The sequence below is a fragment of the Phodopus roborovskii genome, unplaced genomic scaffold (assembly GCF_943737965.1).
Source record: "Phodopus roborovskii unplaced genomic scaffold, PHOROB, whole genome shotgun sequence".
In the NCBI taxonomy this organism is placed as follows: domain Eukaryota; kingdom Metazoa; phylum Chordata; class Mammalia; order Rodentia; family Cricetidae; genus Phodopus; species Phodopus roborovskii.
Genome location: NW_026126558.1, coordinates 24,339,562 through 24,366,916, shown reverse-complemented (window position 1 = coordinate 24,366,916; position 27,355 = coordinate 24,339,562). Strand labels below are relative to the sequence as shown.

Below are 27,355 nucleotides of genomic sequence, written 5' to 3'. Positions count from 1 at the left end.
ATTAATGGATATTAGTGACCAGTGATTGCTAGTTCCTGTTATTTTTGTTTTTGTTGTTGGTGATGGCATGTTGGTGATGGCATTGCGTGTGCAATTCTCTCCTTTGGGATTTGCTGCTGTAAGCTCATGTATTTCCTGTGTTCTTGTGGACATAGGTAATATCCTTGGGTTGGCATTTCCCTTCTGGTATTTTCTTTAGGGATGTTTGTGAATAGGTATTATTTATATTTGGTTTTCTCATGGAATATCTCATGAGTCACCATAGGGATGCTGGGTACTGAAACTGGGTCCCTTGGAAAAGCAGCTAGTGCTCTTAACCAATGAACCATCTCTCTAGTCCTTCTGCCCCAAATTTTTAAATTTTTATCCTTAAGCTTTCTCTTTTATGTTTTGTTAAAGGTTTATTATGTGTGTGTATATTTTTCTGTGTGGGGCATGTGAATTGAGTGGGGTTGCACTTGTGGAGCTGGGTGACAGGTTGCTGTCAGACACCCTACCTGGGGTCCTCTCTAAGTGCAGGATGCTTTAACCATAGAACCATCTCCAATCTCCTTCAAAACTCAGCCTTTGTCTGTGGACTCAATTTTTTGAATTCTTGAAACAAGAACCTGGTGCTATCTCCTGTGCTGTACACATCTGAAATGAGAAGGTCTGCCATGCACTCAGAAGAACACCATTTGTTCGTTTCTCCATCTTCGGCTCAGGACTCCAGGCTTCTCCTTACAGATCCCCTCCCTTAGATGTCTGCTGGAGTCTTCACTTTTCCTGCAGGAGATGACTCCCTTTCAGGTGGCTAGACCATCTAGGGCAGTGGTTCTCAACCTGTGGGGTGGGGGTCATGATCCCTTTGGGGCCTTGCCCTCAGCACTCACATATCTAGGAGTTTCTGTGGGATGAAGAGCACTGGACAAATTATTGTTCAACTTCTAGTATAAAATCTGTTTAAAAAGAAATTTACTTTCCAAGAGGTGTTTATTGATGGCAAAGGAAAGTAGACTAGAAGGCCACCAAGGGGAGAGTGTAGGAAGGCCAGGCCACAAAGCTCGCTACCATTGCGGATCTGGTGTTGCTGTCCATTCACTTCTTTTTCTCCATCTTCCTTCTCTCCTTTTCTGCTTTCTCAATTGCATCATTTGCCTTTCGGATGGCTGCCTCTTCCTTTTTGGTAACTGTCTCCATCAGTAAACCGAGGCTTGTTTGTGTCAGAATACCCTTCGGGATCTTCTTGCCTTTGAGGTGTCTCCTTTGAAGACATAGGTCCACAATAGCCAAAATCGCAGCAACTCCCATAAGGATCTAGGAAAACAAGTGGATCTTCATTATTTTGATTATTAACACAGAAGGAAAGTACAGATTCCCTCCTTGGTCTATCATCACAGTTGAGGCACAGTGCACCCCTAAAGGCCTCAATCCCAGAGCCTCCATCACACTGCTCTCCCAGGCTTCATGCCCAGTGTCCCCTCAGCTTGTTTCTTTTTCCTTTCTTTTGACATTCATAAGGATCACAGGTAACTTGGCTGCCTTCCTAGACACCATCTTTAAAAATGTGTCTTCTTCACTAGAAACATTTACCAGCTTCTTAGATTTGTTTTCACACCAAGTTTTCTTTCTTTGTTTGTCTCATGTACCCCAGGCTAGCCTTAAACTCACTATTGAGCCAAGGCTTTTGGGCTTTAGATCCTCTGTTTCTACCTCCTGAGTGTCACCATTATAGGTAGGCATGTGGTACTAAGAAAGGTTTCTCACAGTGCCATAGATAAGGCTAGACCAGCCCTCCAGAGACTCAGCTGCAACCCAGGCCCTGACCCTAGGATTCATGTGGCAGTGATTTGAGGAAATCCACAGCTCAGCAGAAACACCTCACCACAGCTGTTAAGTAGGGCTGTGGCATCACTCGTCTAGCCTTTGCAGCAAAGACTATGCCGCCTACCAGGAACACAAAGGCGAAGAGGTCATTGAAGATTTCCTGAAAGTGGAAGAGATAAGCTGGTCTTAGATAGCTGTGCCTCATCCACCCCAAACACAACACAGTTTCCTCCATGAAACCATGTTCAACCCCCATCCCCCACCCCAATGATTTAAAACAAAATGTACAAAGTCAAATATGTTTCTGGCCAAGCAGAACAATCAGTGCCTCCCTGCTGGCCTCTGTGAGTGTAGAACACAGTCCAAACTTAACTGCTGTTAGCACAGGCAAGACAGAAGATACCATCTGGCTTACAAAACCAGGTATCTGGTGCCTATCAGTATTCATGTAAATAAATGCAGAAACTGACTACTTCATGGCATCTCTGTTAGTTAATTCCCCTCATCATTTCTGTGCTCTCCTCTCTGGAGTTTCCATCAGCAGAATTGCAGGTAGGAGGTTCTTGCTCTCTGACTTCACATTGGGAGCCTTGCAGCTCCCTTCTTCACCCGAACCCTGCCTTTCCCCTGTACCTCCTTCCCTGATTGCTTCCTCCTTCATCAATGTTTTTCTTTTCAGTCCTTGGGGATTTGGTCTTCCTTTACCACATACAAGCTTTCTTCCCCCAACTCAGCATAAAAGCAACCAAAATTCTATGTATTTTATGTCCATTGTCCCATTTTCTATTACTTGTTTTTTTCCTTAGAATGTCTAAATTTTAAATTGTTTTTAATTTTAGTGGGATGTACACTTTCTTCTGCCAATAACCCTATGTACTCTCATTTAACTTTCTGCCCAACTGTGTTAGGAAAAGAGTTTTGTTTACTTTTCTTTTATGTGTTTGAGTGTGTTGCCTGCACGTATGTAATCATAACAAATGTGTGTTGCTTTATAATACCATAGATGGCATTGGAATCCCTGGAACTAGAGCTGCTTGGATGTTGGGAAACCAACCTGGGTCCTCTACAAGAGCAGCCAACACTCCAGCTGCTGTCCCAGGGCTTTCAATGCTACCTCTGTCTTAAATAAGACACAGTATGTATATAAGTCTGGATTCTCTGATCTCCTCCTACTTTAACACATCATTATAAAATAGGCTGGGTGGCTTGAACAACAGATGCTTATCCTTTCACAGTGTGGGGGCTGCAAGACCAAGAAAAAGCACTCTCGCTGGCTGTAGACACCTGCCCTTCCCTCTCTATCTTCATATGACCTTTCATTGGAGACACATCACATAACCTGTGTCTTCCTATAGTGCTACTAATGGTTTTGGATCATGATCCCAACCTTAAGTTTTCTATTTATTCTTAGTTGCTTCCTCAAAGGCCCCATGCCAGGACATGAATCCATAGAGAACACAAACATTCCATTTGTAACAATTCCATTAGTTAATCCATGATCTAGCACCAAAGCTTCGGGTAAATCTGGTATCTGATTGGGCAAATCCATTCTTGTAGTTATTTTAATTTTATTTGTAATTTTTTATTAGCTCATGTTTGATACACATAATGATGGGCTTATTATCATTTATTTATATTTATTTTATTTGCTTTGGTGTTTTTCCTGCATGCATGGCTGAGTGAGAGTGAGTGTCAGATCTTAGAGTCACTGACTGTTGTTAGCTGCCATGTAGGTGCTGGGAATTGAACCTGGGTCCTCTGGAAGAACATTCAATGCTCTTAACCACTGAGTCTTCTCTCCAGCCTCCTCATTATATTTTAATACATGTAAATAAAGTGATCAATTACATTATCCCCCTCTCCCTGTCACCTTCTCTTTGTCTCTCTTTGCACTCTTGAGGTGTGTGTGTGTCCCAGTAATTTTCACTGTGGTCATTTTGGAGAACATAGTGAGGATTTGTATACAGAAGCACAGTAACCTTAAAAATCTCTCTCCTTTCTGCATCAGTCTTTGACTACATATAAATCTTTGGTCAGAGGACATGAACCTCTGCACCTTCCTGGAAGGGAGTTAATGAGCCAAATCTTGTTTATGTAATCATAGATGTTGTGAGTTCAAGAGTGTAACAGCCACTTTGATCTAGAAGCTGGAGGGAGATAACCCATTGGAAAATGTTCCCTGAGCTTTGGCAAGAGGGACATGTGATGGAGGGTGTCCTTCTGTATGTTGTAAATACATGTTTCTCTTATTGGTTGATGAATAATGCAGCTTTCACCAATGGACAGGCTATATCAGGAAATCAAATCAGGGATAGAGAAAAGAAGTAGACAGACTCAAGGAGATGAGATTCAAATAGCTGCCAAGGAAGCCAGACATTAGCTCATCACCACTAAGCCACGACCACATGAAGATATACAGATGAATAGAAATGGGTCAATAATCAATAAGAAGCCTGAGCCATGGACCAAACACTTTATAATTAACATAAGCCTCTGTGTGTTTATTGGGGACTAAATGGTTGCAGGACCAGGTGGAACAGAAACTTCCATGTACACATGGCTCCCAATGTGAGGCAGAAATTTCCATGTATTACTTGACAACAGCTTTAAAAGAGATTCTGAACGCAAAAGAAGCAAATAAAGTGCAGCTTCTTGGTAGCAGCATTTTCTAGGGTGGGCTCTGTTTGCTATAGGTAAGCAGAAGCGCAGCTCCTTTAAGAAAGGCTTCCTGATTCAGTGTTAGCAATAAAAAACCTTTGGGCTCTTTTAAGAGGCCCTGCTACCAAACACGTAAGTGGTATTGATGAGCATGCTTCTTGGTGCTGACATGGATGTAGAAAACTCTGCAGAGTTGTGGCACTAAACATGGTTCCCACCAGGACCTCTGCCACAAAGCTAGACTCTCAGGAAGCCAAAGAGGGGGAAGAGCCCAGCCTCCACTTTAAACTTAGCCATGCTGTTTAGCAAATTGAAGACTCATGTGATCAAAAAATATCTTTTTCCATACAGTAAAGACTGACTCAGATGAAGTAAAACCTCAAAATTGTTCCTAGTGTGTTTAAAAACATACATAGGCTTGGGAGAAAAAAGAAAAAGGATAGAGAAAGTCCTTAAAAAAGAAACAGAGTGGATGGGAGTGGTGGCATATGTCTTTAGTCCCCACATTCCAGAGGCAGAGGCAGACTCTCTGAGCTTTCAAGGCCACCCTGATTTACAGAGTTCCAGGATAGCCAAAGATACACAGAGAAACCCTGTCTTACAAAACCCACCAAAATAAAAAGTAAAAATAGAAGAAATAGGGTAATAAAAAAAAGTCATGTAAAGATGGAACATACACAGAGAGTCTGGATACTATATGTTACTGTGTTATCTTTGAATTGTTTGATTTTTGAGAGAGGAGCAAGAGCTGCTAAAAGACATTTGGTTTTAAATGCTGCTAGACTAATTCAACTGTAATATGTCCTTAGACTTAAATTTTGAAGTCAAAGCATTTTCAAAATTTAAGTCTAAGGACATATTACTTTGGAAAAGAGGTTCTCCTTTTGTTTCCAGAGAAGATAAAAAGCTGTGTATCCCTTCTGGACTAATATGTTTTGATTAAACAAGAGCCCTGAAGCAGTGACCTAAGTGCTCCAACATCCAAAACAGCTGTGATGTTGTAGCCTTACAAACTACTACATCCTGGATTTGGCCAGGTTTCTGGGTTTCCTCAGGATCCTTGTGGGATTGACAGTGCCCCCAAAGAGCAGGAAGTAGTTTGGAAGTTCCAAAATATTGTTTATAAATGTTTGTTTTCATTTAACAGGGGTGGTTATAAATGGTTAATGATCACAGTGAACCTCTTTCTAAAGAAAAAATGGAGTATGATATGGAAATGAATACTTCATATTGGTATGGATTTTGGTTTATTGACAAAATTTAAGGTCAATTTTGTTATATGTATATTTCTATTCTTGTATAGGTATTGGGTTTATACAGCTTATTTAAAAATGAATGTAATCAAATACAGATTATAATCACCTATAATAGTCAAAAATTATGTTTGTTAGGTTTTCTAGATTCACAGAAGTATATTTCAAATGGATAGGTATTTTTCAAAACCTTTCAAAGACCTATAGGTTATGTTATTTAATGGTTTATTAAGGTTTTTCATAACAATGATACACAACTGCTCCTGGCAACACCAATTATGTCAGAAAGGAAGGCGGGCATCGAAGAAACTCATTATGGAGTTTGGCTTCAATATGGCAAAACTGGCCTATTGGGCAAAAAATACTGCCCTTACCTCAACTTCTGACAATAAGCACACTGTCCAAATTGGACAAGCAGATTACAAAGGAAAGGGACTGTTGAACTTGCCAAGAGACAGGATGGTCCTTCAGGGTTGCTATCAAAAGAATTCAACTGATGAATTTAGCTAATACAAGATAGAACAGATCTTCAAATTTCCTACATCATTAGAAAGTCTGCCAGACACTATGGCCTATGGGCTGAACATGGATGCCACATCATTACAGAGAAACTTTGGGTGACTTGTCCAGGCAGTGAGATGTTTCGGTCAATTCTAGAGTTTATATTATATCCTTCTGAGGTCTTTGATGGAGTTGAAGAAAGATAGGGTTATAATTTTCCTTAGTTATGATAAAGGACAAGTTACATATAAAACTCTATACTCACAAGGAGACGATAAAATTTTTTCTTTAAATTTTGCTAAATGCTAGTGGATTAAATATTTTAAGTATAAATTTTGCTTGGCAACTTTTGTTATATGTAATTTTACTATGTCAAAGTTGAAAACCTTCCTTTTTATTTAAGCACAAAAGATGAGATGATAGGGGATGTCCTTCTGTGTGCTGTGAATTTCTTATTGGTTGATAAATAAATCTGTTTTGGCTGATGGACAGGCAGGAATTAGTTAGGTGGGAAATCCAAACAGAAATAGGGAAAGGTAGTAGCTGGAGTCAGGGAGATGCCATGTAGCTACCGAGGAAGCAAGAGATCTGGGCATCATTGTTAAGCCAAGAATACATGGAGATATACAGATTAATAGAAATGGGTTAATAATTAAAAAGAGAGCTAGCTAATAAGAAGCCTGAACCATGGGCCAAACAGTTTCTACTAATAAAAGCCTTTGTGTGTTTATTTGGGACTAAACAGTTGCAGGACTCAGTGGGACAAAATTTCCAATCTACAGACATGGGATATGCTATTGTGTCTGAGTGTCCAACAGTCACTTATTCTCAGTGCTTTGATTGGTTACAAAGTCTCTGCAGTCGCTACTGACCAGAGTTTTATATCACCTCATAAAGTTCCACAGAAAGTCCTGTTCCCCTGCAGTGACATTTGTAGATTCAGAACTCAGTTCTGAATTGAACTGCCATCTCTATGTGGTAATATTATACCTAGGAATACAGCAAGTATTCATTTAGGGTTTCCTTTCATGTCCATTAACCAGTTTAACTTGTCTTTCAGCAGGTTTATTTTTAGACACCTGGTAGTCTCCACATTGTTCTAAGGTCACATTTTCTCACTGATCTCTGCTGCCATGGGGGAGCACTGTGGTCTCTGAGAACCTTAATCACTCATAGTGTTATGGTGGCTGCAGAGTCTTCTGTGTTTTCTGTGAGGAGGCTCATGTTACATAGGAGCAATCCTTGTTTCACCATCCCAATCTGTACACACCTGGGTTTTCTTGTCACATTTTACTCAGATTTTAGCTTAAAAGATGCAAGAAAGGGCTGGAGAGATTTAAGAGCACTGGCTGCTCTTCCAGAGATCCTGAGTTCAATTCCCAACAACCACATGGTGGCTCACAACCATCTATAATGAGATCTGGTGCCCTCTTCTGGCACGCAGGCAGAACACTTATACGTAATCAATAACCAAGTCTTTAAAAAAAAAAAAATGACATAATTAAGAGCAGAATTTCTAAATAAAGGCTTCACCAAGAAATGCAATGTTTGTTGAAGATTTGGGTAATGAAAGACCTTTGGAGCGTGGACCTTCACGCTCCCACTCAGGAAAGGCGACACACCAAATCACTCACGAGAAGCGGTCTTGATGCAAATAGCATGAGGAGTTTTTATTCCAAGTGCACTGGGGTCCACAGTCATATGCCATGCAGGGGTAGAGGACTGAAAACCTCGAGGGCAGAATTGAGATAGTTTTTATAGGATTTACATCAAAGCTAACAAGGCCAGTTTCAAAGCTAGCCTGTTGTTTTCATTAGGTCTAAAAGCAAGGTTGTGGGACAGTTCAAAACTTGGAATGGTTAATAAGGTTTCCTAGGTTACATAGATTTCATAGAGTGCACAGTTTTTACAAGGCAGGATTGTTTAGTGCACTTGCAAGGTTAGGGGGTTTTCTTTCTCTAGGACCAGCAGGTTCAGTGGCCTTGTTCTTGAGCGGCTGGGAGAATGTACTCTCCAGTCAGGGAGTTATCTATATCTATTGGCAGAGGCACTTGTTCTTTCTAGCTTTTCCTTCTTGCCATGAGTCCTGTCTCTTTTAGTTATTAATTTTCTTCATACACAGGATGACCCATAACAATTCCCAGACTGTTGTTGTGGATAACAGCATTCTTAAGAAACTAAGTGGTTATGAATAATAATAATTCCCAGAAACGGGTCATCATGACCAAGCTATTTCATGTGTTTTTCTTTTTTCCTGAGCTCTGCAGGCAGCTAGGGTCATTTTTAAATACATGCTGATGGACTTTTTCTAAATTTTTAACTTTTAGTGGTCATTATAGAGTTAGGCTGTATTTTCATCCTTTCAATACCTCTTATTAAGACTGAATGTGTCCTTTACGCCATTTTCTTAATTTTTAATTATTGTTGATCATTACCAAATAGTTTTTCTGAAAACTACAATAATTTTTTGCTATAAATACAATAGAATAAAAAAATTGTATTAATAGAATTTGAAGACAAAAACTCATTTGTGTTCCTGACATAGATGCTGCTTCACTGTAATACATTACTTCTAATACATTGCCTGATTTAGTGTGCTAATATTTTATTGAACATTTTTGTCTCTATTTTCTTAACCACTGAGCCATCTCTCCAGTTCATTAGTCTCTACGTCTCTGTCTTCTTCTCCTCCTCCTCCTCCTTCTCCTTCTTCGTCTTCTTCTTCTTCTTTATTCTTGGTTTTCGAGACAGGGTTTCTCTGTGTGTAACTCTGGCTTTCCTGGAGCTCATTCTATAGATCAAGCTGGCCTTGAACTCACAGAGATGCTCCTCCCTCCGCCTTCTAAGTGTTGGGATTAAAGGCATAACCTGATTGTCCTGAGAGTCACTATGAAGGCCAGGTTGATCCATTTGCCTCTACCTCCTAATTTCTGGAATTAAAGGTGTGGGCCACCATGCCTGAAATTTTTTATTTTCTTAATTCTCACTGTTGATCTTTGTTTTAGTGTTATCTACTGTTCTTATTTTCATTTATTGTTTTGTTAGAGACAGGGTCTCATATATCCACTGATAGTCTCAAAATAACTGTGTAGACAGGAATGATCTTGAATTTTTGATCTCCCTGTTCCCCTTATGAGTGGTATGATTACAGAAATACACAACTACAGCCAGTTTATGCAGTGCTTAGGATCAAGCCCAGAACTTTGCACATGCTAGGCATGCACTCTACTAAAAGCTACATTCTCAGACCCAGTGTCTTGTGTCTCAGGCATTTTCTTAATTCTTTTGTTTTTGATATTTCCTTTATGTATACACTAGACATATTTCCTTTTGAGATAAAGTGTCATGTTGGGACAGGCAACCATAGGGAATAGTTTAGCAACCTGGGAACGCTATGTATATGTTCCTATATTTCTTTTTATATACATTATTATTGTAGTTAGGTACATGTTTTACCTTGTGTATATTTATGTATGTGTGTGCCAGGTGCCTGTAGAATCAAGAAAAATGTGTCAGACCCCTGGAACTACAGTTACAGATGGTTGTGAACTGCCTACCATTTGGGTGTTGGGTATTGAGCCCAGGTCCTCTGGAAGATCAGTCAGTGCTCTTAACCACTGAAGCATCTCTCTAGCTCCACACATCCCTCTTCTAACAATGCATTTGGCATCCCAGAACACTCAGTTCCATGTACTATGCATGCACAGTCCTCTCAGAACAATGCAACTAACAACCTGTAAGCTACCTAGGACACCTACCTGCATCAAACTGCTAGTGTAGTAAGTTTCTCCTACACTTGGACAATTTCTACTCAAACTTATTCAGTACTCTGGAGGGGCATATGCAAGGTAGGAAGGCTGATCAGCATAAATTCTCTCTCTCTCTCTCTCTCTCTCTCTCTCTGTGTGTGTGTGTGTGTGTGTGTGTGTGTGTGTATGTAATAAACTAAAACTGTTTTTAAGAGAACTTTTAGGAAGAATTCCCTATTCACCATATTATGCCTGTACATAATAGGGGTTGCATATGATTAAAATCAGATGCATTATGGGAAGGGACATGCCCTGTGAGCAAGGGCTTACATAGTCCAAGCCTATTAGTCTTCATAGAAAAGACCCCAAATTACATTCTTTGTAACCAAACTCCTCCCTCACTTGAACTCCATAAAGGAAATCCCAAACAATAACTGAAGGAAGCCCCAAGCAATAACAGGGTCCCTTGATTACCTTCACTCATGTAGCTGCTGTCAGTCTTGAAAGTGTAGCTACAAAGTGTTCAATGAAATAGATTATTGTTTACTTTGTTCCCCTCTGAACTTGAATAGGAAGCCAAGGACAGAAAAACACCTTGCCAGACCACCACCAGTAACACACAGTACAGCTTAACCTGGCCACAAACTTGCTTTGTAGCTGAGACTGGGTTTTGCATTTTTGAGCTCTTGCTTCAACCTTCCAAATGGTAGAATCACCATCTGGTGGTAGATGCTTCATTTACTTTCAGTCATTTCCTACAATGTGGATTTGAACCTGAATTCTTCAGCTGCCTGCTAAGTTAAAATGCCCAATGGTCTTTCACTGTGATTTAGCAGTTTCTTTCTTCAGTAAACATTCTCTTGGCTGGCAATGGTGATTCATGCATTTAATGCCAGCACTCAGAATGCAGAAGCAGGCAGATCTCTGAGTGTGAGGCCAGCCTGGTCTGCAGAGTGACTTCCAGGAAAGCCGGGGTACACAGAGAGGCCCAGTCTTGGAAAACAAAAGCAAATCAAAAGCCCAACAAAAGGCAAACAAAACAACAACAACAAAACATTCTCTTGGTGGCTATAAGTTACAAATAAGATTTCTGAAAGGATGGCTACCGTGGAGGGATAGAGTTTTGGGGTTCTCTATTATGTCATATTTAGTGATATCACTTTCATTAAATCTAGAAAGTATCACTTTAAATGTTTCTTCTCCATTCTCTTCTATGGAATTCTGATTTTTGTATTCTGTGTCTCATCTTTCATATTTCTTCTTTTTATCTTTCAGGATTAGTTCTAGCTAATTCTCCCATACCTTTCAATTCATTAATTCTCTCTTGAGTTGTGCCTGATTTGCTCACTCATTCTGTTTATTTTATATGTGTGAACGTTTTGCATGCATGTATATATGTGTATCTTATGTGTGTTTAGTGTGAGTGGAGGCCAGAAGAGGGCCAGATCCTCTGAAAATCAAGTCACAGAAGACCTAAAGCCACTTGATATGGGGCTGGGAACTGAACTCAGTTCTGTAAGAGCAACAAGTATTCTTAAATATGGAACAATCTCTAGAGACATTCTAACTCCATCGCATTTTTGTTTTGTTTTGTTTTGTAGAGAAGCTCTTGCTTTGTGTCAGGCTGGCCTCAAACTCCCTCTGTAGCACAGGCTGGCCTTGAACTCCTGAGCCTCATACCTCAGCCTCCTGAGTGCTGGGATGTTGATGTATGCAACCTCACTGGCCCTGTTTTTACTCATCTGTTCACATTTTTACTTCAAGAATTATGTTTCTCTATTATAGACATTAAACTATGCACTTTAAAAATTGTTTATTCTGTCTCTATAGTCTTTCTAATGTTTGTTTGTTTGTTTTAAGATCAGAGTTTCTCTGTGTAGCCCTTCTGTGTTGGAAGTGGCTCTGTAGTTCAGGCTGTCCTCTAACTTAGAAATCTGTACTCTACTGCCCACGTGCTGGGATTAACGATGTACACCACCACTGTTGGGTGTTATAATCTTATTTTTGTCTGCAGTTATTTAAACTGCATTGATTATTTTCTCACATCTCAGCTCATCTGAGTTTCAAGATTCTAATCTCTGAGTTTCAAGATTCTAATCTTCCATTTTGTTTCATATTTTTTATAAGAAACCTGGTTTTTATTAGGCAGATTAACAAAACTTTAATATTATCATCCTGCACACACTCCTTCTGCAAATTGATAAAGAACCTCCCTTTAGGACCTGAACCATTAAACCACTAGAGGTAGGATTTGGAAGTACACTTCAACATTTAAGGGCACTAATTTTCTGAATAGGATGTGGTAGCACATAGAACTGACAAGAAATAGCTCATGAAACAACAAAGGTTCTGTGAATGTACCTGGGTTAAGCTCTATCACATTATTTCTGTGCCTGAATGTGTCTGGCACTTCCTTTCCCACAGACCCTACAGACTTTTTTTTCTTTTCTTTTCTTTTCCTTTCTTTCTTTCTTCCTTCCTTTTCTTTTCTTTTTTTCTTTTTTTTTTTTTTTTCTTTTTTTTTTTTTTTTTGAGACAGGGTTTCTCTTTGTCTTTGAAGCCAGACCTGGAACTCGCTCTGTAGACCAGGCTGGCCTCAAACTCATAGAGATTTGCCTGCCTCTGCCTCCCAAGTGCTGAGATTAAAGGCATGTGCCACCACCGTTCAGACCTACAGTCTTTACTTACAGTAATAGGCCAGAAGATGAAAGGCATGTATCTGTGGATGGCAAAGGAGTTAAGGAAGATGAAGAAAGCGATAATGGACACTTCCATAGTGAGAAGCAGAATCAGAATTGGGTGTGTAGTCGTTGTTTCAAAGATGTGTAGTCCAACGAACATGCAGACCTGGGTGGAAACATACACACATTTGAGCTGGTGCAAGGGTTTGCCCCTACTTCTGAGGTCCTCCTCCACAGACACACCCAGACACACCATTCAGCTTACCAAAGTCAGGATCTTGACCTCGGCGTGACCCATAATCCAGAATTGTTTATTGCTGTCTTTGAATTCCCACCTGTAGCGTCGAAACCCTCTTTTTGCGCCTGCAGCATCTTTGGTATGTAATGGTGTTTGGCCAGGCGGAGGTGCTGCCATGGTTAGCAGTAGTTCTCAACTTTTCACCGCCCAGCCCCGCCTGCAGTCCCTGAACAGGCCCAGCTCGAGAGCCTGGTGACTTCAGACCTGTTTAAGGGCAGCGCTCAACTGAATTCCAACGCTTATGCTTTGTTCAGCACGAGCACACCTCATCTCGTGGACCAGTAGGATCCCCTCCACCATGGCAGAGGCCAGATATTTCCCCACCTCTACGCATCCCTGTGCGCTAAGCCCCACTGGTCTAGGCTTTCCTAGAAAAAGGAGTGGCAGCTTTTGGTTGCAGCTCGCTGGGGTCCTGCCTCTCCCATCCTCCTGGGGCTGCCTTGTGGTGGAGTGGAAGTGGAATGCGACTTTTACACAAGGCCACAGGAGGAAGCAGAAGTTTTGCCAGCTTAGCAGCCCTGTCTTTATGGTCACACACAGGTGGGCTTTGGGGATCAGTGATTATACGTGGACATGGGTTTCTGCCAAATGGCTGGAAGGGCTAGGTAACTTCAGCATAGCTCCTGCCTCGGTGTTAACGTGGATGTCTTACACTCCCAGGACCTTCCTCATGTCATTCTTCATCTTCTTGGTGACCAACAACATATTGCAGATACACATAACTGCAGCCACGAGGCACAGGATCTGTCAGACACAAGACTGGTAGGAAGGAAAGCCAGATTAGTTTACCACTAGCTCAGCCTCCATCAAAGAGGGCATATCTCCAAAATATACAAAGAACTAAAAAACTAGTCAACAAAACACCAAATAACCCTATTAAAAATGGGGTACAGAACTGAATAGAGAAATCTCAATAGAGGAAGTCAGAAAGGCTGAAAAACACTTTAAAAAGTGCTCCACATCCTTTGCAATCAGGGAAATGCAAATCAAAACAATTTTGAGATACCAACTTAGTCCTGCCAGAATGGCTAAAATTAGAAACACCAATGACAACTCATGCTGGAGAGGATGTGGAGAAAGGGGAACACTCCTCCACTGCTGCTGAGAGTTCAAACTTGTACAGCCATTTTGGAGATTAGTATGGCTGCTCCTCAGAAAAATGGGAATCAGTCTACCACAGGACCCAGCAATCCCTTGCTTAGACATAAACCCAAATGATCCACATCCACGCAACAAAGACATCTGTTCAACTATGCTCATAGCATCATTATTTGTAATAGCAAGAACCTGGAAGCAACCTAGATGGCCCTCATCTGAAGAATGGATAAAGAAGATGTGGAAAAAAAAAAAAAAACCAATGTAATCTTGAAATTCACAGGCTAGTGGATGGCACTTGAAGAAACCATCCTGAATGAGGAAACCCAGTCACAAAAAGAGGAACATGGTAAGTACTCACTGATATATGGATTTTAGACATAGAGCAAAGGATTACCAGCCTATAATTCACACCGCCAGAGAAACTAGGATACAAGGAGGATTCTAAGAGATTCATATAAGGTCCCTCACAGAAAGGGAAAAGGACAAGATATCCAGAGCATATGAAACGTGGCAGGGGGGGGGGTGTCAGTGAGTGGAGAGGGAACTAGGAGAAAGAGAAACAGAAGAGACAAAAGCATGTGGGACTAGGAAGATTGTCAGGGGAGGAATAAACTAGAGAAGAGAGAGAGAGAGAGAGAGAGAGAGAGAGAGAGAGAGAGAGAGAGAATAAGAGAGGGAGCCTTTATATGTTTGAAGAGAAAACTGAACCTAGAGAAATGCCGAGAGATCTACAAGACTGACCCCAACTAACAATTTCATCAACAGTGGAAAGGCTACCATGAATGCCCTTCCCTGATGAGGTCGGCGACTAACTTATCTACCATCATGGAGCCATCATCTAGTAGCTGATGGAAACAGAAGCAAACACCCACAACTAAACACAGAAGGAAACTGGAATCCAGATGCAGAGAGGGAGGACAAGACCAGGCTACAGAAACCCACAGAGTCAGCTGACCTGAACAAGGAGGAGCTAATGGACCCCCAGACTGATAGCTGGGAATCCAGTGTGGGACTAACTCAGACCCCCTGAACATGGGTCTCAGCTAGAAGGCTGAGAGTCTAAGGGACCTTGGACAGTGGAACCAGGATGTATTCCTGGTGCACAAAAGGACTTTGGGGGACACACACCCCCATGGAGGTATACTCCCTTAACCTAGAGACAGGAGAGAAGGCCTAGACCCTACTACAAATGACTTGACAGATTTAGATGACCCCTCCTGGAGGGCATCAGCCTACATGTGGAGTGGGAGGGGGTGATGGGATGGGAGGGTGGTTCGGGGGACATGAGAGGGTTGGAGAGAAGGAAAGATGGAGGGAGGGAGGGAGGGATGGAGGGAGGGAGAGAGGATAGGGAGGGAGGGAAGGAGAGGGAACTGGGATCGATATGTAAAATAAAAATAAAAAATAAATTAATAAAAAAAGAAAAAAGAAAACAATGCAAAGAATCAATGAGATCAAGGGTTGGTTCTTTGTGAAATTCAACAAAATAGACAAACCTTTATCCAAACTAACCAAAAGACAGAGAGAATATACAAATTAACAAAATCAGAAATGAAAAGGGGGACATAAGAACAGACACTGAGGGAATCCAGAGAATCATCAGGTCATATTTCAAAAACCTGTACTCCACAAAATTGGAAAACTTTAAGGAGATGGAAATTTTTCTAGATAAGCACCACATACCCAAATTAAATCCAGAACAGATAAACAACTTAAATACACCTATAACTCCTAAGGAAATAGGAACAGTTATCAATAGTCTTCCAACCAGGAAAAAAAAAGAAGATCTAATATCAATACTCCTCAAATTATTCCACATAATAGAAACAGAAGGAACACTGCCAAACTCTTTTTATGAGACTACAATTACCCTGATACCCAAACCTCACAAAGACAGACCAATTTCTCTCATGAACATAGATGCAAAAATATTCAATAAAATGCTGTCAAACCGAATTCAAGAACACATCAGAAAATCATCCACTATGACCAAGTAGGATTCATCCCAAAGATGTAGGGATGGTTCAACATACAGAATTCCGTCAAAGTAATCCACTATATAAACAAACTGGAAGAAAAAAACACACATAATCATTTCACTAGATGCTGAAAAATTCAACACTCCTTCATGATAAAGGTCTTGGAGAGAATAGGGATACCTAAGCATAATAAAGGCAATATACAGTAACCCAACAGCCAACATCGAACTAAATAGAAACTCAAAGCAATCCCGTTGAAATCAGGAACACGACATAGTACATGAAGTTCTAGACAGAGCAATAAAACAACAAAAGGAGATCAAAGGGATGCAAATTGGAAAAGAAGTCAAATTCTCACTATTTGCTGAAGACATGATAAGTGGTCCCAAAATTTATACCGGAGAACTCCTACAACTGATAAACATTTTCAGTAATGTATCAGGATACAATATTAACTCAAAAATATCAGTAGCCCCGCAATATACAGATTATAAACAGGATGAGAAGGAAATCAGAAAAACATCATCCTACACAATAGCCACAAATAACATAAACTATCTTGGGGTAACTCTAATCAAACAAGCAAAAGACCTGTCTGACAAGAACCATAAGCCTTTAGAGAAAAAAATTGAAGAAGATCTCAGAAAATGGAAAGATCTCCCATGCTCCTGGATAGGCAGGATCAGCATAGTAAATATGGCAATCTTACCGAAAGTAATTACAGATTCAATGTGATCTTCATATGGAAAAGCAAAAAAAAAAAAAAAAAAAAAAAAAAAAAAAAAAACAAAAACAGGATAGCCAAAGCAATCCTGTACAATAAAGGATCATCTCTCAGGGCATCACCATCCCTGACTTCAAGCTATGTTATAGAACAATAGTAATGAAAACAGCTTGGTAGCTTGACATAAAAACAGACAGATGGATCAATGAAATCGAACCAAAGACTCCAATGTCAACCCACACACCTATGAACAGCTAATTTTTGACAAAGAAGCTAAAAGTATAAAATGGAAAAAAGAAAATATATTCAAGAAACGGTGCTGGTATAAATGGCTGTCAACATGTAGAAGAATACAAATAGATCCATATCTATCACCATGCACAAAATTCAAGTCCAAATGGATCAAAGACCTCAATATACATCCATCCACGTAAACCTCATAGAAGAGAAAGTGGGAAATACATTCAAATGCATAGGCACAGAAGACCACTTCCTAAATAGAATACCAGTAGTAGCACAGACTCTGAAAGCAAGGATTAATAAATGGGACCTCATAGAACTGAGAAGCTTCTGTAAAGCAAAGAACACTGTAACAAGACAAAATGGCTCCCTACAGAGTGGGAAAAGATCTTCACCAGACCCACATCTCACAGAGGGCTGATCTCCTATACCAAGAACTCAAGAAGCTAGACATCAAACTACCAAATAATCCAGTTAAAAAATAGGGTACAGATCTAAATGGAGAATCCTCAACAGAACAATCTCAAATAGCAGAGAGATACTTAAGGAAATGCTGAACATCCTTAGTCATCAGGGAAATCAAAACCATTCTGAGATTCCATCTTGCACTGATCTTACACTGGCTAAGATCAAAACCACCAATGACAGCTTATGATGGAGAGGATGTGGAGAAAGGGGAACATTCCTCCATTGCTGGTGGGAGTGAAAATTTGTACAGCTGCTGTGGAAATCAGTGTAGTGATTTCTCAGAAAATTAGGGATCAATGTACCTCAAGACCCTGCAACACCACTGTTGGGCATATACCCAAAGGAGGCACATTCATACCACAAGGACATTTGCTCAACTATGTTCATAGCATCATTATTTGTAATAGCCAGATCTTGGAAACAGCCTAGATGTCCCTCAACTGAAGAATGGATAAAGAAAATGTGGCATATTTGCACAATGGAGTACAACTCAGCGGTAAGAAAACAATGACATCCAAAAATTCACAGGCAAATGGACAGAACTAGGAAAAAACATCCTAAGTGAAGTAACACAAAACCAGAAAGATAAATATAGTAGGTATTCACTCATAAGTGGATACCAGACATAAAGCAAAAGATACTCAGCCTACAATCCACAACCCCAGAGAAGCATGAACCCTCTCCCAGAAACGGAAGCAGATGCAGAAATATGCAATTAGTCAATGGGCCAAGCTTCTGGAGTACAATTGAAGTAAGGGGGGAGCGATAGTATGACCAAAGGAGTGAAGACCGTGGTGGGAAAACCCACAGAAACAGCTGACCCAAGCTAATGAGAGATCACTGACTCAGGTCTGACATATGGGGAACCTGCATAAGACCGAACTAGAATCCCTTACTGTAGGTGATAACAGTGTGACTGGGACAATATATGAGACCACTGGCAATGGGTCTAAGATCTAACACTAATGCACAAACTGACTTAGTGGAGCCCATTGTATATGGAGAGATACCTTGCCCAGCCTAGACACAGGGGTGTGGGGATGGAGAGGTGTATTGGTCCTGCCTCAACTAGATGATGGGGCAGACTTAGTAGACTCCCTAGGGAGACTCCTCTATGTGGAACAGATGGGAGGTGGGGGGAGAGTGGGAACATTGGGAGAAGAGGAGTGAGTGGGAACTGGGATTAGAATGTAAAAAATAAATTAATAAAAAGAATCCCAATTGCTTTACCAATCTGCCAAAAATTTCAGTGAACAGTGATGCATACCCCATCTGAGTGGAGACCACAGGCAGTGAACAGTCTGGCTGAGGACAGCTAATATGTAACTGAGCTGAGAGTGGCAGCCCAAGGAGAGGGGGTATAGGGAAACCCAGCAACCCTCCATGATGGAGTGAGAGAGAGAGACAGAGAGACAGAGAGAGAGACACAGAGAGAGAACCAGCTGGTCTAGAGCAGACAAGTCCTGTGGTGTTTGGAGCCCAGGTGCTTCTAGAGTTTGGGTGCAGCTGAAAACTACTTTTAGAGGCTGCAATAGGAAAATCGCAAACTCGCTCAGAGGCTTGGGGAAAAACGAAAAGAAAACCTAGCAGGGAGGGGTGGTTATTGTGGAGGAAGCCCCACATACAGCTCCACCTGTACTGGTGACTGCAAAGCCACAGACAAGTGACTTTTTCATGAACTTGGGCCTTTTAGTTGGGCACGAATTTGCAACACAAGTTCTAATAGGTATTAATAAAAAAGCCCAGAGGCAAACATAGAGGAAAATGCTGAGAGATCAGAGCGATAAAGGAACAAACCACAGCCCTTGCCTACTCAACTTCCCAGCCTAAAAGGGATTGAGGTCCTGTCTCCTCCTCCCTCCTTATGACTTCCTCTCTCCGCCCAGAAGGATATAATATTACCTGAGTAAACAGAAAGTGTGCTGCAAGCAACTACCAAAACTCTAGAAATGACAGAGACATCTGGATTCCTGAACAGTGACCCAAAGTTCTTCTGTAATGTTGGGGCATCCATCTTCAGCCTTTAGACCTAGAATATCCAGCAGATTTCTCAGTGATCAGGAAATCGGAAGGACTTCCCTGTCTGTTTTGGCAAAATTCATCAGTTGCTTTCTTCTGTGTCCTGCAGAATTTCTGGCAGTCTCTTTCATGAAGCATGAACCCTGAAGGACTGTACCACCTTGTTTTGGCAATTTCAGCAATTGTTTTGCTGTGACTCCTACATGTTAAGTTCATATAACATACTGTCCAGCAGCTTCTTGCCCAAATGGCTAGCCTTGCCACATCGAAAGCAAACTTCATAAGGGGCTGCTTCAATGCCTATCATCTTCTTTGAAGTAATTGGTGCTGCCAGGAATAGACTTCTCTCACTACTGAAGTCTAAGTTCTTAAAACATGTTAAATGTCATATACTGCAGGTCTTTGAAGTGTTTAAAAAGATTGCCTATCTAACTGAAATATATCATTGTATACCCAAAAAACCTAACTAATATGACTATAAGGTAGACTATTATAGATGACTATTAATCTACATTTGAATTATATATTCTATTTTGTTTTTTATTTAATTTATTATTTTACATGTCGATCCCAGTTCCCTCTCCCTCCCTCCTTCCCCTCCCTTTTACCCTCTCTGCCCTCTCACATACACCCTAACCAGCCTTCCCTCCCATCTCCCCACCGCAATTCCATATGTAGGGCAATGCCATCCAGGTGGGGTCATGTAGATCTGACAGGTCATTTGAAGTAGAGACTAGGGCTTCTCTCCTGTCTGTAGGTTAAGGTAGTTATCCCTCTGTGGGGGATGTATTTGCAAGGTCCTTTTGTGCACCAGGGATACATCCTGGTTCCAGTGTCTGAGGTCCCTTAGACTGCTCAGTCCTTCTGGCTGAGACCTATATTTAGAGGGGCCTGAGTCAGTCCCATGCTGGATTCCCAGCTATCAGTCTGGGGGCCCGTTAGCTCCTCCTTGTTCAGGTCAGCTGTCTCTATGTGTTTCTGCCACCTGGTCTTGTAATCTCCATCGGCATCTGGAAATAGAAAAACTGGGCAAAATATCGGCAACTACGGACACAAGCATAACCAACAGAATTCAAGAGATGGAAGAGAGAATCTCAGGCACAGAAGATAAACTAGAAGAAATAGATTCATCAACCAAAGAAAATCATAAATCCAGCAAATCCTTAACACAAAACATCCAGGAAATGTGGGACACCGTGAAAAGGCCAAACCTGAGAATAATGGGCATAGAGGAAGGTGAGGAAGCCCAGCTCAAAGGTGCTGAAAACATATTCAACAAAATCATCGAGGAAAACTTTCCCAATCTGAAGAAGTACATGCCCATGAAAGTACAAGAAGCATACTGAACACCAAATAGGCTGGACGAAAGAAAAAGGACCACTCGGGGGCAGCGAATGGAGAGAGAAGTAGGAGAAAACGAGGGGGAGGAAAGGAAAACATGTGCAACCAGGAAGATTGAGCCTGGATAGGAATAGAAGACAGGAAAGAGAGAGACAGAGAAAGAGAGAACATAAAAGTGGGAGCCAATATTGGTTTGAAGATAAAATTGAACACAAAGAAAGGTCTAGAGAACTACAAGACTGCTGCCAACTAACAATCTGAGCTTCCCTGGAAAGGCTACCATAAATGCCCTTCCCGGAGTGTGAGATCAACAACTAACTTATCCATGGAGCCCTCAACTTATGCCTGTTGGAAACAGGAGCAAACACCCATACATAAACACTGAGTCAAAGTAGAACTCAGATGCAGAGGGAGAGGACAAGACCAGGCGGCAGAAACACATACAGACAGCTTACCTGAACAAGGAGGAGCTAACGGGCCACCAGACTGATAGCTGGGAAGCCAGCATGGGTCTGACTCAGGCCACCCTGAATATGGGTCTCAGCCAGAAGGACTGAGCAGTCTAAGGGACCTCAGACAGTGGAGCCAGGATGTATCCCTGGTGCACAAAAGGACTTTGCGAACACATCCCCCATGGAGGGATAACTGCCTTAATCTAGAGACAGGAGAGAAGCCCTAGTCACTACTTCACATGACCTGTCAGACCTACATGACCCCTACTGGATGACATTCCCCTACATATGGAATTTGGGTGGGGGGATGGAAGGGTGGTTAGAGTGCATGTGAGAGGGCAGAGAGGGTGAAAGGGAGGGAAGGAGGAAGGAGAAAGGGAGGGAGTGAGGGAGGTTGGGAGAGAGGGAGGGAGAGGAAACTGGGATTGACATGTAAAATAATAAATTAAATTAAAAAAATGCTTTTCCTCCAAAATTTAAGTTCAAGGACAAGTTACTGGGGAAAAGGATTTCTATTTTTGTTTCCACAGAAAATGAAAAGATGTGGATTCCTTCCAGACTAATATGGTTTGATCAAGCCAGACCCCCTGAAACAGAGTTCCAGGTGATCCTGCATTTAAAACAGCTGGACAAAGCAGCCTTCAGACTACAGCCAGGATTTCTGCATCTTCTTAGAATCCCCCATGACAGCGCCCCTTACCAGCAGGAAGTAGTTTGGTAAGAACGACGCCCAAATTCCCAAATATTGTCTATAAATGTTTGTTTTTATTTAAATGGACTTGGTTATATAAAATAAATAAAATTTTAAAAAGTCAAAAACATAAAAAAAACAATATTTTGGGAATTTAGACATAGTTTTCTAGACTACTTTCTGCTAATTGCTGGGTGCTGGTGATCTTGAAGGATCCTGAGAAAATTTAAAGTTAATGGCCTTCAATCTCATAGGAGACCTTGGGGGGGGGTCTTACTTAATCAAATCATATTAGCCTGGAAAGAAGCTACAGCTTTTCATCTTTTGTAGAAACAAAAGCAGAACCTCTTTTCCAAAGCAATGTATCCTTAGAACCAAATTTTTAAGTCAAGATACGTTTAAAATATATGTATTGGTTTAACTTAGCAGCCTCCACAATCAAATGTCTATCAGCAGTTAGCTCATTAACAGTCAAAAATTTCAAAGAAAATAAAATAATACACATAATCCAGCTTCTCTATATATTTTGCATCTTTACATGGCTTATTAATTTTTTTTACTCTATTCCTGTTTCAAGGAGGACCTCACTTTATTATCTTTGAATTACTTTTTTAGTTTATGGCTGTCCCTATACTTTTTTTTCTCACACCTAAGCCTACATACACTTTTTAAAGATACTGTGTCCCTTTTAGAGGTTTCTTTTTGTCTGAATATGTCTTTATTGTGTGTCTGTAATCTTTTTTGATCGCTGTTTTAAATTGTTAAGCGGGCATGGCTAGGACCAGAGTGGTAGCTTTGGCTGCTGGACCTACCCCATTCAGCTATCCAAAATGGGGGAGTGGGTACATTTACCACCAGCTCTGGAAGCCATGTTTACCACCCCAACTCTGAGAAACAGTGGGTCCATGCAGCACCCTGCCCACAAAGCCCCAGGTTGGGTGTCATTTGTAACCAGAAGTTTCTCTCCTGCCCACCAGTTCTCGACATGTTAATTATAAACTGTTTTGCTTATTATCTCAGGCTTATATTAACTAGCTCTTACAAGTAAATTAACTCATTTCTATTAGGGTATATTTTAACAGAAGAATTTCAGCTTACCTCACATCTTGCTTCCCTGGTGGCTGCGGGCATCTCCCTGACTCTGCCCTTCTTCTTCTCCCTGTGCCTCTGCTTGGACTTCCCACCTGGCTCTGTTCTGCCTGCTATTGGCCAAATCAGCTTCTTTATTAAGCGATGGTAATAAAGCATATTCACAACATACAGAAAGACGTCCCACATCATTAAGGTATATAAATATTATCTCAACTGTTATAAATTTAACATTATGAATATGTTTAAATTTTCTGTTGTGATACTAATGATCACATGAAATACTAATTCTAGAAAAAGGCTTCTTCTTCCTTTCTGTACATGATTTTGAGTTTGAGTCTATCAGGTAAGCAGACTGCTCTTTAGCCTGCTGTTCCTGCAGGCCAGGCAATGAGAGCAGGTCAACAGAGTTGCCCTTGCTGTTCTTCTGGGCAGTTGTGGATGCTTTTCCTGAGTACCTAGCTTAACCAAGAGGAATAAATATACTAGAATTTTCCTAACAGACAATCATCTAGAAAGACCCCGATGTTCCAAAAGAGATAGACTGTGTTTCCCTCACAAAGATGGAGTATGCTACTGGACAGTATAAAGAATTACAAGCTGAGAGAATAACATGAGTGACTCTCACAGATTGAGCAAAAGAAACCGGATATAAAGGAAGGACATGCCATACTGAATCAGGAGCTCTCAGGGGAAAGGCCCATGGTGAAAACTGCAAGTTGTTCACATATGTTACTGTGAAAACAGAAGCTGGGGTTCAAACGAAAAGTAAGGGCTGCAACAGCAGTATCTAGGACTCATGGGAAGGTGAATAAGAGAGTTTAGGACTAGGTGCAGGACAAGTCAAACTAGCTAGATAAAAGAGAGGGAAATGGTCAGTGACATCAGGCCACTGCCTCTGTCCCTGCAGAGCTCTTGAGGGCCATGTGTAAGGTTCTATTGTCTCTTCACACATGCTTATTTATATGCAGGTAATTGTAACTATGTGGAAATTGAATCTAAGAAAGCCTCCTCCTGTTTCAGAAAGAGTCCACGACCTTAATTAAGAAGTTAACTAAGAGTATTTGTATTTTGGTGGCCACAAGGAACAAAGAGAACCTAGTATATAGTTAATGGTAATTCAGACATCATCAAGATCAGGGAAGAGTAGCAGACGCAGGGTGAAGGGACACTAGCCCACTCAAGCATGTAGCTCTGGCAGGCCTTAACTTTCTCTCCCACTCCCTCTGCCTTGCTAAAAAACATTCCTAAAGCTAGTCATCAAGATCTATTCCCTTATTTGACCACTTCCTCCTCCTGAGGCTGACAACCAAGGTTCAGCTATCAAAGTATTAAAGTCTAGAAATCAAACCCCCCCCCTTTGGATCACCTAATTAACATGCCCAATCAAAATACACCTAGCCCATTCTCAGCTAGCCAAAATACATCCTAGCCCATTCTCACACAATCGTCCCCTTTTCCTCCTCTTAAAAACCACACCTGCAAGATCATTTGTTGTTATTTTTTGCCTGAGTCAGAAAGTAGTCATTAGCTTATCTTCCCTGCTTAATAAAGGCTCTGTCTATGAAGATGAGTATCTGGGTGTGGTTTGTACCTGATCCAGGGTCTGGGAGGAAGCACTACAAGGAATCTCCTTCACAGGGGATAGCCAGACTCCCAGGTAGTTCGAATGAGAATGACCCCCATAGGCCCATACATTTGAACACTTAGTCCCCTGTTAGTGGAACTGTTTGGGAACGGTGAGGATCATCTAAGGTGGGTTTTGAGTTTTCAAAAAATTCATTCCATCTCCAGGGCACTCTCTGTCTCCTTGTGGTTCAGGATGTTAGCTCTCAGCTGCACCTCCTGCCACCTGTCACCAGCCACTGCCACTCCATCACCATGAACTTTAACCCTCTGTGGGGGTTTGAATGAGAATGGCCTCCACATAGGCTCATATGTCTGAACACTGAGTCCCCAGTTAGTGGAATTCTTCAGGAAGGATGAAGTATCACTAGGAGTGAACTTCGAGGTTTCAAAATCCTGTGGCAGGGCCAGTCTCCCACCCATCCACCCACCCCTTATCTCTCTCTGCTTGTCTGTAGATCAGGATATAAACTTTTAGCCCCATGCCTGCCTCCCTGCCGCCATGCTGATCATGGGCTCAGCCTTGGAACTATAAGCAAGCCCCCAATTAAATGCTTGTTTTAAATAAGAGTTCCCTTGGTCACCATGCCTCTTCCAGTTTACTTAGGTAATATTATATCTTTTTGGGGCCTTTGATGGAGTTGAAGACTAGATACTTATAGTTTTCCTTAGTTATGACAAAAGATAAATTAGATACAAAACTTTAGATTCACAAACATAGGATAGATGATAGATTTTTTTTTTAAATTTTGCCAAACACAAATAGACTAAATATTGTAATTCTTGCTTGGTAACTGTTTTGTTATATGTAATTTTACTGTGTTAAAGTTAAAACCTTTCTTTTCAATTAGACAATAAAGAGGAGATGATGTGGGATGTCCTTCTGTATGCTGTGAATGTGTGTTGCTATTATTGGTTGATGAATAAAGCTGTTTCAGCCAATAGCCAGGCAGAATAGTGCCAGACAGGAAATCCAAACAAAGATACAGAGAAAAAAGAAAGCGGAGTCGGGAGACATCATGTGTCACAGGGAAGCAAGATATGAAGTAACAAGTCACGAGCTTTGTGGTAAAAGATAGAATAATAGAAATGGGTTAATTTAATTGTCAGTAATAAGCCTGAGTCATTGGCCAAACAATTATAATTAATATAGGCCTCAGAATGATTACTTAATAAGCAGCTGCGGGGGCCCGGCAGGTGGCCCCTAGTGATCTACTTCCAACCATGCCCCAGGCTCTTAAAGACTTTACAGTCTTCAAAATAGAGTCACAAGCTAGGGACTCATTTAAAAATGAACCCATGAGAGGCATTTCAAATTCAAACTCTAAGTCTGGGCTGTTTATTTTTTATCTGCATGTGTACATACCTATGCATATGTGTGAGTGTGACACGTGTATTGAAGGGGTTAAATTCTCCCACTCTCACAGCTGAGTTCTCTGAAAAGGACAAAACAGACATCTCTCCCACAAAGGGCCATTTATCTGCAATGACCTTATATTCAGAGACGAGGCCTGAGCCAGCTTCACAGTGTCTCAAGGACAAATCCAGCAGCCCCTTCTGAGTCACATCGAAAGTGGGACAAGCTTGTGCAAGTATGTCCAAAAAATGACGACTAAAAATCTCAGCCAATTAAAAATATACTAACATAGCTGCTGCTTGTTTAACCAATCATATATGAGATGACCTAACAATTCCTGAAATTCCCCTTAGCTCTACTTAAAAGGAGCCTGCACACGCCTCTCAGGGTCTCTGTCATTTTGTACAGGTGAACAACCCCACATGCATGCTAGAATATTAATAAACACTCTTTGCTTTTACATACTATTTGAGTCTGGGGTCATCCTTCCTCTGACTGTCTGTGTGTAAGTGTGTGGGCCTTTGCAAGTGGAGGCCAGAAGGAGGTGTCAGGCCATTCCTTGACCTGGAACTGTTACAGATGGTTGTGAGCTACCATGTGGGTGTTGGGAACTAAACCCTCGAAAGAACAGCAAGTGCTCTTAACAGCTGAGCCATCTCTCCAGCCCTCCAGGATCCATCCTGTTCAGAGCTACCTGGTGCAGCCTGCCCTCTACCCTAAGTAGCTAGGGCTTCCTCATATCCCGTGTTTCTTGCATGGCTTCTGAATGTACAAGGGAATGTAGGGAATGTTTTCCTGAAGAAATCACACTGCCTTACCATCAGTGGAGAAAACCATCATGTAAGAAGGTAGAAGTAGAAGCTGGGTAGACATCTCATGCAAAAATGTGCCTGCTGGATCTGAGTTGGATCCCACATATAGTGGTAATACTAGTTCTGAGAAGGCAGGAACAGAACATCACCTGGAGCTGTCGGCCAGGTTAATATTGTGGAAATCCCATGCACTCCAAGTTCAGTGAGAGATTGTCTCAAATAAATAAACAAACAAAAAGGGACCGCCCCTGGTCTCTACCAGCAACTAGACACAAGAGTATGCATGTGAGCATGCATACACACAAATGCACACATGCACACCCATGGCTAGAAAGGACAGATGTACAAAGGCCCCTTGGCAAAATGAAGCATCAGTTTGCGTGAGGGAGCATGATTGGTGATTTAAGTGCATATCTGACTGACAAAAAAAAAAGCAAGAGAGCCTCCGCTGCGACCGGCTAGCAGTGAGGGAGGACAAGGACAATTCTCAGATCTCTGGTTAGTCCAACACAG

General features: G+C 41.3%; 1 protein-coding gene across 1 annotated transcript; it reads right to left on the bottom strand.

Moving 5' to 3' along the window:
• Nucleotides 1-1,077: 1,077 nt before the first annotated feature.
• LOC127234728 (CKLF-like MARVEL transmembrane domain-containing protein 2A) lies at nt 1,078-13,063 on the bottom strand. The gene is made up of 4 exons (XM_051201823.1): nt 12,914-13,063; nt 12,656-12,814; nt 1,865-1,966; nt 1,078-1,296 (listed from the first exon to the last, which is right to left on the bottom strand). The coding sequence occupies exons 1-4, from the start codon at nt 13,061-13,063 to the stop codon at nt 1,078-1,080; spliced, it is 630 nt and encodes a 209-aa protein (XP_051057780.1).
• Between the last annotated feature and the right edge of the window lie 14,292 nt (nt 13,064-27,355).

Excerpts from the sequence above, each read along its gene's own strand:
- LOC127234728 (XM_051201823.1), bottom strand. The coding sequence starts at position 13,063 with ATGGCAGCACCTCCGCCTGGCCAAACACCATTACATACCAAAGATGCT. Across the intron at positions 1,967-12,655 it reads TCATCTTCTGGCCTATTACT|GAAATCTTCAATGACCTCTT; the intron begins GTAAGTAAAGAC and ends TTCCACTTTCAG. Across the intron at positions 1,297-1,864 it reads AGCCCTACTTAACAGCTGTG|ATCCTTATGGGAGTTGCTGC; the intron begins GTGAGGTGTTTC and ends TTGTTTTCCTAG.